This window comes from Eulemur rufifrons, chromosome 2, assembly GCF_041146395.1.
Source record: "Eulemur rufifrons isolate Redbay chromosome 2, OSU_ERuf_1, whole genome shotgun sequence".
Taxonomy (NCBI): domain Eukaryota; kingdom Metazoa; phylum Chordata; class Mammalia; order Primates; family Lemuridae; genus Eulemur; species Eulemur rufifrons.
Window position 1 is genome coordinate 35,606,911 of NC_090984.1, and position 13,960 is coordinate 35,620,870.

At 37.5% G+C, this 13,960-nt stretch overlaps 1 protein-coding gene across 6 annotated transcripts in view; it reads right to left on the reverse strand.

The window, feature by feature from the left end:
- RNF111 (ring finger protein 111) overlaps nt 1-13,960 on the reverse strand; it is an 82,182-nt gene that overhangs the window by 22,794 nt on the left and 45,428 nt on the right. For all 6 annotated transcript variants that reach the window (XM_069459368.1, XM_069459353.1, XM_069459361.1 and 3 more), the window contains exons 3-6: nt 12,838-12,964; nt 11,227-11,390; nt 8,349-8,543; nt 1,745-2,064 (exon numbers count right to left, since the gene is read on the reverse strand). In XM_069459368.1, coding sequence (XP_069315469.1) covers nt 1,745-2,064; nt 8,349-8,543; nt 11,227-11,390; nt 12,838-12,964 — 806 coding nt within the window. The remainder of the gene's footprint in view (nt 1-1,744; nt 2,065-8,348; nt 8,544-11,226; nt 11,391-12,837; nt 12,965-13,960) is intronic.

The following is a 13,960-nucleotide window of genomic DNA, read 5'->3' on the forward strand; positions in this document are numbered from 1 at the left end:
GAGACTACATGCACGCACTACCGCGCCTGGCTAATTTTTAATTTTGGGTTTGTGTGTGGAGACAGTGTCTCCCTATGTTGCGCAGGCTGGTCCTAAACTCCTGGCCTCAAGCGATCCTCCCACCTCAGCCTCTCAAAGTGCTAGGATTACAGGCATTAGCCACCATGGCCGGCCTGGAAAGATCTTCTTCATGCTCCCTCATTGCCAAGAAATAGAAGAGGTCCAGACAATTAATTAATATCCAGAACTGTTACCAGAATGAAAATAACATCTAAAATCTAATTTTATTCCCTATTAAACTCTTCCAAATTTCCTCTTGATAATAGCAGCTATCTTTATTAATAGAAAAATCCCTTCTTCTTAATTATTTTTAATTTGTCAGACCCAAAAGAAATAACCACTAAAATTTTAAAAGATGAAGCATGTACTTTAGGAAAGGTCAGGTGATATAGAAAAGCAGTTGCTCTGGATTTTCTCTTTGACTTTTTCTAGCTTTTCTGGTATCCGATTACATGTCAAAATTATATTTTTTCCCTGAAACTACAGAGAAAATTGGTTTTAAAGTATGTGACACCCAGATTGATATCACAACTATACACAACATGTAAAGAGGTGACATAACAAAAGTTAAAGTAGCATATAATACCTGGCTTCATTTACTCCATGTGATCACCAAAACTAATTTAATATATCTGACATTTCAAGGATTCACTAATAATATCAACTAATTTACTTAATTAAAATTTTTTGCTGATATTTTAATTCTCCATAAACTAAAAACCTCATCTGCTCCAGAGAAACCATGCTACAGGTGTGCATCTGAGAAAACTGTTTATTTCTAGATGAGTGGAGGTTATAATGAGCTCTAGAGCAGGAGGTAGAAAAAAACTGGGAGAATTTTCCAATTTCTCATGAATTAGACTGACACTGTAAAATCCCAAAGATCAGATTCAACTGTATGTAACTAAAAATATCAAAAAACCATTTCAGAATAAAAAAGTGATTTTTAGGCAGGGCGTGGTGGCTCACGCCTGTAATCCTAGCACTCTGAGAGGCTGAGACGGGTGGATCATTTTGAGCTCAGGAGTTGGAGACCAGCCTGAGCAAGAGTGAGACCCCATTTTTACTAAAAATAGAAAGAAATTAGCCAAACAACTAAAATATATACAAAAAATTAGCTGGGCATGGTGGCGCATGCCTGTAGTCCCAGCTACTCAGGAGGCAGAGGCAGTAGGATCACTTGAGCCCAGGAGTTTGAGGTTGCTGTCAGCTAGGCTGACGCCACAGCACTCTAGCCCAGGGAACAGAATGATACTCTGTCTCAAAAAAAAAAAAAGTGATTTTTAGATTAAGTATCACTTCTGATTTCCCACATCCCTGGTCCACTCAATTAGTTGCAATAACTTAGACCATCTGAAATTCTTAGGTATTAAAAAAAAACACAGACCACTCAATCAGGCCATTTTTGCATTTAAGAATATGACTTATTTAGTATATAAAATTTATCATTAGGGTTTTTTTCCTCCTCCTGAAGGCACCACAATAAAAAAAGGAAGGTGGATTGGCTTTAGCTCAAGTGGTTACTTCCTCACACTGGGCTTTGCAGCCATCTGAAAAAGAAAGAAAGGAAGAAGAAGGGAAAGAGGAGAGGAAGGAAGGGAGGAGAAGAAGAAAGAGAAAAAGAGAGAGAAGGGGAGAGAGAGGGAAGAAGGAAAGAAAGACTGACTCATCAAATTCCACATACCTGGTCATGGTAGCTGGTACCAGAACTACTATTTGCTCCACAAGGTGCTTGTACTTGTGGAGGTCTTTCCACAGGGCAAGTAGGATCACTAAAGGAAGGAGAAACTGGGACAGCTGGGTGGGGAGTATGGTGGTGGTGGTGGTGATGTTGAAAATGGTGACCATGCTGCTGAAAGCAACTTGTATGAGGATGTCCTAATGCATGGAGATTCTGTGATGACCCTCCACATGGTGAGTGCTGAGGACAGCAGGAAGGTAACCTTGGCATTGCAGGAGGGCCAGTTTCCGTTACAGCACTAGATGTAGTTCTCCTCGAGTCATCTTGAAACAGAAAAAAATGCGTAGAATAATCAAATCACCAAATATCACTGTGTAAAAAATACGTACTATGTATAAACAAGTAATGACAGTATTAAGAAATGTTTAGTAAATTCAAATCTCTTTAAATAAGAATGTGATAGTTCCACATTCTTAACATACACACCATATAATTTTAGGCAGTAATCTTCACTGGGATTTTTCTAAAACTCTAAAATCTTTAGGAGGCTCATATTTGCCATGACATGTAAATAATGGTGATAGATCATTTTTTTCTAGGTCATAACAAATGATTATCAATAAAATTGCATTTTAAAAATACTTCGCAAGTCCTTCCACTACATGCTACAAAGCAAAAGATCTTCTGAGCTCCATGAACACTTAATACCATAAATCATTCCTACATAATGCAGACTGCTATGTACTTCTTGAAATCTCACCTTTTTAAGACATACTCACCCAACTCAGAGTGTATCTGGCTGAGTCTCTCACTAACCACTACCATATTTTCCCCTTCCTCTAGCCTCTAAAACCAGAACCAATGAATAGAAATGATGAGACTCTAATATTCATAAAATATTATAAAATGTGTCTTATCATAATCTACCAAATATCATATAGTAGGGAAAAAAGGATGGAGTCAGATGGACCTGGGTTCTAATCCTGAGCCTGTCCCTTCACAATGTGACCCTAGGAAAGTTATTTAACCTCCTTCTCAAGTGGTAATAACTGTCTTGCATGGTTCTTGTTTGAAAAGATGGTAATTTTCTAGGTATAAGACATCTGAGTCCTGATTACACTCTCTGCCACATGCTCAGAGTTATTCTGAAGATATGTTCCTCCATGCCAAAAGAACTGCAAAAGTGTCCCCAGAAAGTCTGTCCCAGTGTTTCAAACTCATCTAAAAACCAGAAACTTATCCTCAAACTAAATATTATATGGAAACTAATGAAACAGATAAAATGGGAAACTTCTGGTTAAATCAGAAGGTGAAGAGCCCAAGCCAGAGCCATGGCCTCCCGCAACCCATAATCTTCCACTCTCTCCAGTGGCTTGAGGCATCTCCTCAGAGTCCTTAGGATTCTGGAGCATCACAGTCCTGGCCTTATTTTTAGAGTAACGAATACTAGGTTTCCAGCCCCTATTGTGGCTCACAGCACCTAGCTAATCTCTTCTGGACCAGCTTATCCATTAGGAATCTTCTCGTTACCTACAAATAATATAAAAACCCAACTAAAATAGCTTAAACCATGAAGGGAATTTATGGGCTCACATAAATGAATCTGGGGGTCTGATTGACAGGATTCCAGCAAATTTCCCTGTAATTCTCCTGGCTCTGCCCTCCCATACATGTCCTATCCTGCCTTTGCTGATTCTCTTCTGTGCAGGCCTGTGCTCAAAACTCTTGTTATGTATTATCTCCATTCCAAATTCCCGTATATTTGTTTTTTCCAAGATCCTAGTCTGGACTATTTGGGCTAATCTCTGGAAACCTTTTACTAAGGTTCTTAACTAGGGAACTAGAATTCATGGGTCTGTGAACTTGGATGGGGAAAAAATACAAATTTTCACTAACCTCTAATTGCCTTCTGGAATTAGTACTACTTTGTCATTATCAGGTGACAGATTAAATACTGCAAGAAATTTGTAACAAATACAAAGCCAACAAACTATTTACTTTTTAAACATAAATTATAGCAGATTCAAAGTCAGTTCTATAACTGTGTCACATTCATTCATTTACATTCCAAATATGCTGAATAACCTAGAGTGACAATTAGCATATTAGGAACTGACCATGATTAACAGTCTCTTAGCAATGGTGAACCCAAAATTAAGTAATGATCTCCTCCTATACAATATATGTAGCAATTACTCATTATTACAGTAGCTTTACTTTCTGCAACATTTTCAAGGTTTTATTCAGTCCCATATCAAAGTGTTACACAAGTGAATGTAATTTTTTGTTCGTTTTTGAGATAGGGTCTTTACTCTGTTACCCAGGTTGGAGTGCAGTGGTGTGGTCATAGCTTACTGCAGCCTTGAACTACTGGGCTCAAGCAATCCTCCTGCCTCAGCTTCCCCAAGTAACTGAGACTACAGGTGTGAGTCACCACGCCCAGCTAATTTTTATTATTATTATTCTTATTTGTAGAGATGGGGTCTTGCTATGTTGCCCAGGCTGGTTTCAAACTCCTGGCCTCAAATGATCCTCCTGCCTTAGCCACCCAAAGTGCTGGGATTACAGGTGTTAGCCACTGCACCTAGCCTAAGTGAATGTCGTTTATTTTGTGTTACTTCAGGAGAAAAGGTTGAAAACCTTCGGAACACTAAATCCACTAACTGGGAAGGACTAAATGACCTTCATGGTTCCTTCCAACTCTTTGACACTTTAATTTGACAAATCAGGTTATTTGAGGTTATGTGTGACTTTAAAATTTAAGGTATGAATTTATAACCAGAGCAAGAGATCTACGAACTGCTAAGGCCATGACTAAAGTGATAGTATGACACTTACCTATTCAGAAATAATTTGTCTTCTTTTGTCGTCAAATTTTTTATTTTTTAATTTTTAAAAATTTTTTGTAGAGACAGGGTTTTGCCATTGCCCAGGCAGGTCTTGAACTCCTGGCTTCAAGCAATCCTCCTGCCTCAGTCTCCCAAAGTGCTAGGACTATAGGTGTGAGTCACCATGCCTGTCTGTCTTCAAATATTTTGAACACAACAATCAGAGAGAAGAGGAAATACGATGACTGTAATACATTTAAGGCTGAACACATATTTAAGGGACCAAATTATCAGCAGTCTGACCTTATAGCTCTACTTCCTAGGAAACACATTTGGCTTCCAATTAAATAGTCTATTTTCCTACAGTCCAGAACCTCTCTGTTTCTCAAATAGGCTTGCAACCCAAAGCAAAGACAACCGATTCTCCTTTCATTCAACTAAAACTATCATAAATTAGAGGTGAAATACAAAGATATCTGATTAAGTAAATAAAACACGTCCTTTTTATTGACCTACAGAGGGTCCACTAAAACTGAGATAATCACAAACCTGCATCAGGGAAATTAACTCTACAGTCCAGTGACATTAAATTGGTTAAAGTTCCTTCATTGTAATTCTAGGAGGATTAATGCATGCATTTATTCATTCATTTAACAAGTCTTACGCATAATAATGACATGGTAAAAGATCTATAAAAGGCACTGGAAAATACAAAGGTGACAATCAAAGTCCTCGCTTTTAAAATAATTTCTGATACCATCTGCCTTTTTGTTTTCTTTCTAGCAACTAGAAACACGCCTGTACAATGTAGATGGCTCAATAAGCACTTGCTAAACTTAAGTTAAACTCACAAGAGAAAAGAGGTATGCAAGCATGCAGTAAGTGCCAAGAAGAAAAAGACTCGATCTTTGGTCCTTAAGGAGTTTATCATCAAGCATGGAGACAATTTAGAAAAATCAAGCAATTATAACAGCAGCACTGGGTTCTAGTATAGTACAGAGCAATGCTGTACCATATCTACAGCAATGCTGTTCTAAAGGAACGTCTGGCAATGCCTAGAGACATTGTTGGTTGCCACAACTGGATGAGAGGTGGTGCTACTGGCATTTAGTGGACAGAAGCCAAGGACACTGCTAAATATCCTATAATATGCAGGATAGCCCCTTACAGTACGAATTTCCAGCCCAAAGTCAACACTAATGCCAACACTGAGAAATCCTGGCATAAAGGAAAAGTACAGGCTCCAAGCCAGACAGCCTAGGTTTAAATTCTTGCTTCACTATCACATAAACTTGGGCAAGTTACATCACCTGTAAAATGAGCACAGTAATAACATCTGCCTCATTGGTCACTGCAAAAATCAGAGTTAACATAGATAAACCACCGACCAATGTTATAAGTTCAAAAAATGTTAGCTATTCTTATCCACCAGAACATAAGCTCTATTAGGATGAAATTTATCTGTTTTGTTCCCATTGCCTAGAATAGTGCCTGATATATAATATGCAATTGATATTTACTAAATAAATGAACATATATCATGTATGCATAAAGCAAGGAGCCCATGAAGAGGTCAGTCAGATGACAAGCTGTTTAGGGTACGTTGAGTTTGATGTGGCTGCACAATGATCCAGTTGGCACAAAACTGTCCAAGAGGCAGTTAGATAAGAAAATTTAAAACAAGGACAGTGGTCGGGGACAGTGGCTCATGCCTGTAATCTCAGCACTCTGGGAGGTCGAAGTAGATGACTGCTTGAGTTCAGGAGTTCAAGATCAGCTTGAGCAAGAGTGAGACCCCCCCCAACTCTACTAAAAATGGAAAAATCAGCTGGGCGTCATGATGCGCACCTGCAGTCCCAGCTACTCGGGGGACTGAGACAAGAAGATTGCTTGAACCCAGGAGTTTGACGTTGTAGTGAGCTACAATGACGCCACTGCATTCTACCTGGGGCGATAGACTGAGACTGTCTCCAAACAAACAAACAAAAAAAAGAGGACAGTGGCCTAGAAACACAGACTGGAGAGTCATCAGCATACTGGTGATAGGTGAAAACACCTGCAGTTATGAAACACGCCAGTGAAAAAAGGGATGAGAGCATAGCTCTGGGAAAAAAATGAGTATGAAAAGGAGGTTACTACCAGATTTTTAAAGATCAATATTTTTCACTTTGAAAGGAAAAGCACATTAGAGGAAAGAATTTAGGGCAAACAAAGTCCACTTAAGTACACACAGACATAATACATGTGTATGCGTGCACATACTAAGGGAATGGAACCAGAGAAGATGCTGAAGACATAGGGAAGATAATTATTAAAGCAAGGTCAAGGACACAAGAAGAGATAAGAGGCAGAACACAGATGAAAGAATTAGAAGGGAAAGGAAGGAGCCAGGAGACCAGGAATCAGTAGAGAAGGACAGGCAGAGATGTACAAAAGTTTTCATGGAGGCATTGGAAGTTGTGGGAGTTCATGTGTAAGAACATTCATTTAGTTTTTATTTCCACCTGGGGGATGTAGGCTTGAGGGGAAGGAGAGTGTTTTGGAATAGCCACGGAGGGGAAGGAAGGGGAGCTGATAGAGATACATAAGATTATGGCGATTTTAATACCAAAAGTCCAGGATTAGATACCACAAATTTAAGGAGACACCAATCTGCATGGTTATATGATCTTTAACAGCACCGTTAGGAATTTGGATAAGAGTAAAGCTACATGGCTTGAGTGATTTGACGCTGGAAATTTGCAAAAAGGTACAAGGTAAGGACTGGTTGTGGGAAAAATAATTGAACTGATGGTCCATAGGGTCCTGGAAGGAAATGAAGACAGCAGAATTCAGTGCCCCTGATGTAGTCTGACTACATAAACCTGCTGCTATCAGGTTTATGTAGAGAACAATCTGGCCCAGAGTAAGGTTGTCCTGGGTTAGAGAAATACAACATGAACATGTCTATCTCAAAGACAATCATCAGTATAGTTATGGTAATAACAAGAGAGGGGGCCGGGTGCAGTGGCTCAGGCCTGTAATCCTAGCACTCTGGGAGGCCGAAGCAGGAGGATCGAAGCAGGAGGATCGCTTGAGCTCAGGAGTTTGAGACCACCCTGAGCAAGAGTAAGACCTCATCTCTACTAAAGATAGAAAAAATTAGCCAGGCATGGTGACACATGCCTGCAGTCCCAGCTACTCGAGAGGCCGAGGCAGTAGGATCGCTTGAGCCCAAGAGTTTGAGGTTTCTGTGAGCTAATCTGATGCCATGGCACTCTAGCCCGGGCAACAGAAAGAGACTCTGTCTCAAAAAAAAAAAAAAAAAAAAAGTGTACTGAAGTCCTTTACCCATTTTTAAATTGGGTTGTCTTTTTGTTGTTGAGTTTTAAGAGTTCTTTATATATTCTGGATACTAGAACCCTTGTCAGATATATGATTTGCAAATATTTTTCTTCTATTCTGCAGGCTGTCTTTCACTATGTTGATAATGTCCTTTAAATACACAAAAATTTTAAATTTTGACAATGTCCAATTTATCTACTTTTCCTTTTGTTCCTCATGCTTTTGCTGTCAGCTATTTACTTCTTCCCAGGCTCTCTTAATTGAGCTATGATACTTTGGTCACATATAACACAAAAACTCAGACACTAAATCAGACTTCGCTAACATATGATGTTTATGATAATGTAAGAATACACTTTTGCTAATATAGCTACAATCTTAAACTTAAAAACAGTAATACTTTTCCTAAAGAAAGTAATGACAAAAAGTCTCCCCTTCCCCACTTTTTTACATACCTCCTATAGAAGTACCAGTTGTACTATTGCTTGTATGAGTCGCTGAAGTCTCTGACACTGTGGAAGGTTGGCTACTGGTGACAGCTGAAGCAGTATCAGAGGCCTGCTCAGAGGTAGATGGATTTGAATTGTTAATGGAAGCGCTAGTAGTTTGTGATTCCATTCTCGCAGAAGTGGTTGGTACTACAGTAGGTTCTACAAAATACAAAATGACTATTTAGCATTTCAAAACAAATTAGATAAAGGGTTATATTTTAATCCAAGCTAATACGTTTATGATAATTAAATTAAACAAGCAAACTTTAAACCTATAAGCTCTCTAGTAAGTATAATATATAGTAAAGAAAGCATTCATAAAGTTAAACTTCAACATCAAACTGACATGCTACCAAAATATGATTACTGCATTTAAAAATCCAACACATATATGCATATCCCAGCAATTTTCGTGATTTAATATTTTTTTCAGGTAGCTACTACATAAGTTTTCTGATTTATTACAAAGAAGAAGAGAGTAAAAGTTTCTTTGCTATGCCCATATACATGGTCACAGGTTGTCAGAACAGTGTTACAAATCACACTTTCTCTGGCATAGTATGGATTCTTGGGTCAGACTGCTTGGATAGCAATTCTGATTATGCAACTGCCAGCATGACTATGGATAATTTAACCACTCTTCAAAAAATTTTTTTGCAAATATTTATATTTATTATTCAGCTTTCCAATAAAAATTATAATTTTTGTGCCAGAAAGTAAAAGAAATTTCAGGCATACCTCCTCAACTTATGAATGAATTAAGTTTCAAACATCTGATTGTAAAATGGTTGCTTAAAATTAAGAATAGGAATAAATCTGTCATGCTTTCATAGTCATGACAATTAAATATGAAAAGAAGGGACTCTCTTAATGTGGTATGGAATAAGAGGACTGACTATTCTATAAAAGGCACCATAGTAGGCTGATTCCTTAGGCACAAATAGTACCGTTAGTCTATACAGAGCACTGTACTTTGGATGCTAGTACAACCAAATGTATTAATATATCCTAATTGCTCATACATTAAGAAGGGGGAGGAAGAATCTGTTTATTTGCAAATGGTTTAAGTCAGGGCAATATTGACATTTTGGGCTAGATAATTGTTTTGTGAAGAGGAGCTGTCCTATGCAATGTAGGATGTTTGGCAGTATCCCTGGTCCCTACCCATTAGATGTCAATAGCACCCTCCCCTAATTGTGAGAACCAAAAATGTCTATAGATGTTGTCAAATGTCTTCTAGGGGACAAAAACGCCACTAGTTGAGAGCCACTAATCTAATTGATGTAGTTAAGTTTTGGATTTACCTTTAATAAGATAGAAGCATTTCACTGAGAAAAACTAGTGGAGAAAAGGGAAATCTACTGATCACTGGAATACTTTTAACCTAGTAAAGTGTAAATTCTGGTTGAACTTACTCGAACACGGAAAAGGCTATTCGCTCAGCTTCTTATACTTACTGACTAGCAAGCGTCACATGGGAAAACATACAAAAAGTTTCCAAAATAGTCACCCTATATTTAACTAACTCTGAGTAATCAATTGGTTAATCCTTATTACATTAACCACTGTCTTACAGGTAACTTATGGTGCTTCAAAACAAAACCCGAGACATTGTTAAAAAAAAATGCAGACAGTGGGAATAAATTATCTCTTCATAAACACCTCATTACTGGTATTCTGAAAGTTATGATCACCCAAATTGCAAACAGCCCACAGAAGAGAATGCACAGGCTTCTAACTCTGTCTACCTATCAACTCTTTCCACGTACCTGATATATCCTTTTCCCAATTTATAGCTAATTCCCAAAGCTAACAAACTCATATATGGCTTACCATCTTCCTGTAGAAAAATTATGATTGACCATTTCTTTCTAAAATGTTAACTAACTCAAGATAAGTCTTGATATGTGGGAAAATTCACATACGTATTCACTTATATATTCATAAATTCTACCATTTTTCCTAACCTCTGTTTTCCAACTTTAGCTTTATTTCCTCACCTACTTGGGTACAGCTGTAAGCCAAAACAAAACACAAAATCTGGGAGGCACAAAAAGGTACCAGTAATAGTAAGGGATAACTCTTAAAAGTAAAATTAGAATTTTCAAATAACCACCATTAGTAATTTAAAATTCAATTATACTGCTTTTCTGTTGTGTGTATTTAAAAAGTGCTGCTTCTGTTTTTCATAGCAAAGTTAAAGTATGACAATAAGATAACAAATGGGCCGGGCGGGGTGGCTCACGCCTGTAATCCTAGCACTCTGGGAGGCCGAGGTGGGCGGATCGTTTGAGCTCAGGAGTTTGAGACCAGCCTGAGCAAGAGCGAGACCCCACCTCTACTAAAAATAGAAAGAAATTATATGGACAGCTAAAAAAATATATATAGAAAAAATTAGCCGGGCATGGTGGCGCATGCCTGTAGTCCCAGCTACTCGGGAGGCTGAGACAGGAGGATCGCTTGAGCTCAGGAGTTTGAGGTTGCTGTGAGCTAGGCTGACGCCACGGCACTCACTCTAGCCTGGGCAACAGAGTGAGACTCTGTCTCAAAAAAAAAAAAAAAAAAAAAAAATAAGATAACAAATGAAACTGTAAGTTCAAGGTTAGCTCAAACTACCATCCGTAAATACATTTTTTTTTTCTGAAAAAATAACTGCCAAGTAATGAAAAAATAACCACAAGGAATTTGTGATGCAATTTACAAACTAAGATCTCATATTAATTGAAAAATAAGACCAGGAAATCTATTACTAGTAATCAGTAGGAGGAGTTTCTAGCATATCAAAATACTTTATTTTATCAAATTCTCTTCATAATTCTACACTGGTACTACTCCAATTTACCATCTTCATCAACAGTAAGGTCCACAACTTCCGCTGCATTCTGCCTCAAGGGCTGTATAACAGTAGAAATCCTACTGCGGTTACGTGGTTCCTGTGATCGACTTGTATGAGAACTTGAACCTTGGCTCCAATGAGATCTGGAGTGTCCAAGGGTTGAACGTGACCTTAAATGACATCAATATTAAATTAGGAAATATAAATAAAGAATGAAATTATTAGTTACCCCAGAAATCCATAAGCCTTTCTTATAAAATAAGTTCTTCATGCAGACTTTTCCGAATAAATAATGTTATTAGAATTAAAAATTATGACTAGCACAATGCCTAATACTCAATAAATTCTGCAGGATGAATGACCAACCAACAGACCTAAAAGCAACAAGTGGAAAAGCAAAGTCTAAGTGTATTTGTAACATGCTTCAGAAATACAAATATGTATTTTTTAAAAATCAAAAACGGCACACATTAAAATGTAATAATGAACAAATGAATTTCTAAACTCATTCCAACACAAAAGATTCATCCACAGATTTATGAGTTTGGTATACCAAATGTAACAGAGCAACTCTTTACTGCTACTGTTGCCAATATTTATAATCATCTAAAGCACATGAAGAATATACTGTTAGGATTTGATATGGAGGGCCGTGATTGTGCAATAGGGCAATGTCATTTTCAGGTATTTATCAAAACAAAAGAGGATTTTTCATTCGGGTGTTAGTTCAGGGCCTAGATGAAATTACTGAGTAAAGGATAAAAAGTCAAAAAGGCTGGGCATGGTGGCTCATGTCTGTAATTCCAGCAATTTGGGAGGCCAAGGAGGGAGGATCACTTGAGGCCAGGAACTCAAGATCAGCATGAGCAATATAGCCAGACCCTGTCTCCACAAAAAATAGAAAAATTAGCTGGGCACGGTGGTATGTCCCTATAGTCTTAGTTACTCAGGAGGCTGAAGCAGGAGGACTACTTGAGCCCAGGAGTTTGAGGCTGTAGTAAGCTATGATGATGAGGCCACTGCTCTCTAGCCTGGGCAGTACAGCAAGACACTGTCTCAAAAAAAAAAAAAGTCAAAAAATATGTTTTAAAATAGGTTGCCCTAACATAATGACACAAATTTCACTTGTATCAATGAATAAGATCTCAAAACAAGTAGATTATAACAAAAGGGCTGTTTTGACATCAGTACCCTTTACTATTTCTCTTCATTTTTAATTTCAGTACCATCCACAATATTTATGTATGAGTCACATTTAAATTTCACAGGGTTCATGAATTCTCTGTATCATAAAGCAAACCCAATTGAGAAAAACATTAAGTAAAATTATTGTTTATCTAGAACAATGACTCTTAACTCTCACTGTACACTTGGGGTGCTTTAAACGAGACTAACCCCTAAGATTCTACAGATTTTAGTTCAACTGGCCTGGGATAAAGTCTAGGCAACCTCCTCAGGTGAGTCTAATGCTGCCTGCTTTGAAAACCACAAATCTGACATATGCATACTCTAATTATGTTTTAAAAAAAAAAAAAAGTAAGAAGAATGCAAATATCTGCAGCACGAATGTTTAAATATTTAAAATTTCAGATATACAACTAGGAATTAAAATCTCACCGATAGCTTTCTCCAACTGTTACAATCTCCACTTCACTGTCAGTTGAGGTAACATTAATTTCTTCATTGGCAGTGACCTGAGGAGTGGAGGAAGCTTCTATCACCACTACATCTTCATCAATACTTCCTGGAAACAAACAAAAAAAACCTTTATAGGGCAACTGCCTGTTAGCTAATTGCTAGGCAGAAATTTTTATTTTGACTTTGAAGACTATGAAATTCAATACAAAAATAAAAATCATCTGTCAAAAAGAAAGGTTGTTTTTAAAAACAAGGAGCTAACCAGTAAAAATGGTACTCACTGTTTTAAGCTACACTTCTTCCCATGTTTACTTCTTTTTATGAATTTGTGTTTGTTCTTTATGAATGTTTAGTGGTTTCCATATGAATTTGTAGGAGCTTATAAGATCTTGTATAAGATAGTCACATTAGATAATAACCCTTTATTATCCAAGATAAAGATATTACATTAGCTGCATATATTTTTTCCAAGGTTGTTTTCATTTAGGTGATATATTCTTTTAAGAAACACATGGGCTGGGTGCTGTGGCTCAGGACTATAATCCTAGCACTTTGGGAGGTTGAGGCAGGAGAATAGCTTGAGGCCAGGAGTTGAGATCAGCCTAGGCAACATGAAAAAAGAAAAAAAAAAAAGAAGCCAAAGAAAAAGGTACCTAGGTTTAACTGAGCATCAGCATTCTCCACCCAGAAACGCACATTTTATCAGAACCAGTGGAAAGGAGCCTGAGCTGCTGAAATCTATTCCCTATGAATTCATGGCGTAATAGGTGTCAAATAAAAAAGACATAACCCAAAGACTTATGAATTATAAAAAACCTAAAAAACCCTACAGAAGTTATGCTAAGTGAAATAAGCCAGTCACAAAAAGACAAATACTTGTATGAGGTATCTACACTAGTCAAATTCACTTATATGAGGTAGCTACACTAGTCAAATTCATAGAAACAGATAGTAAAATGGTGGTAAACGGGTGGTAGGAGGGGGAAAGAGGAGTTGCATAATGAGCATATAAAGTTTCAGATTTGCAAGATGAAAAGTTCTACATATCTGTTTAACAACAATGTGAATATACTTAACACTACTGAAATGTATGCTTAAAAAC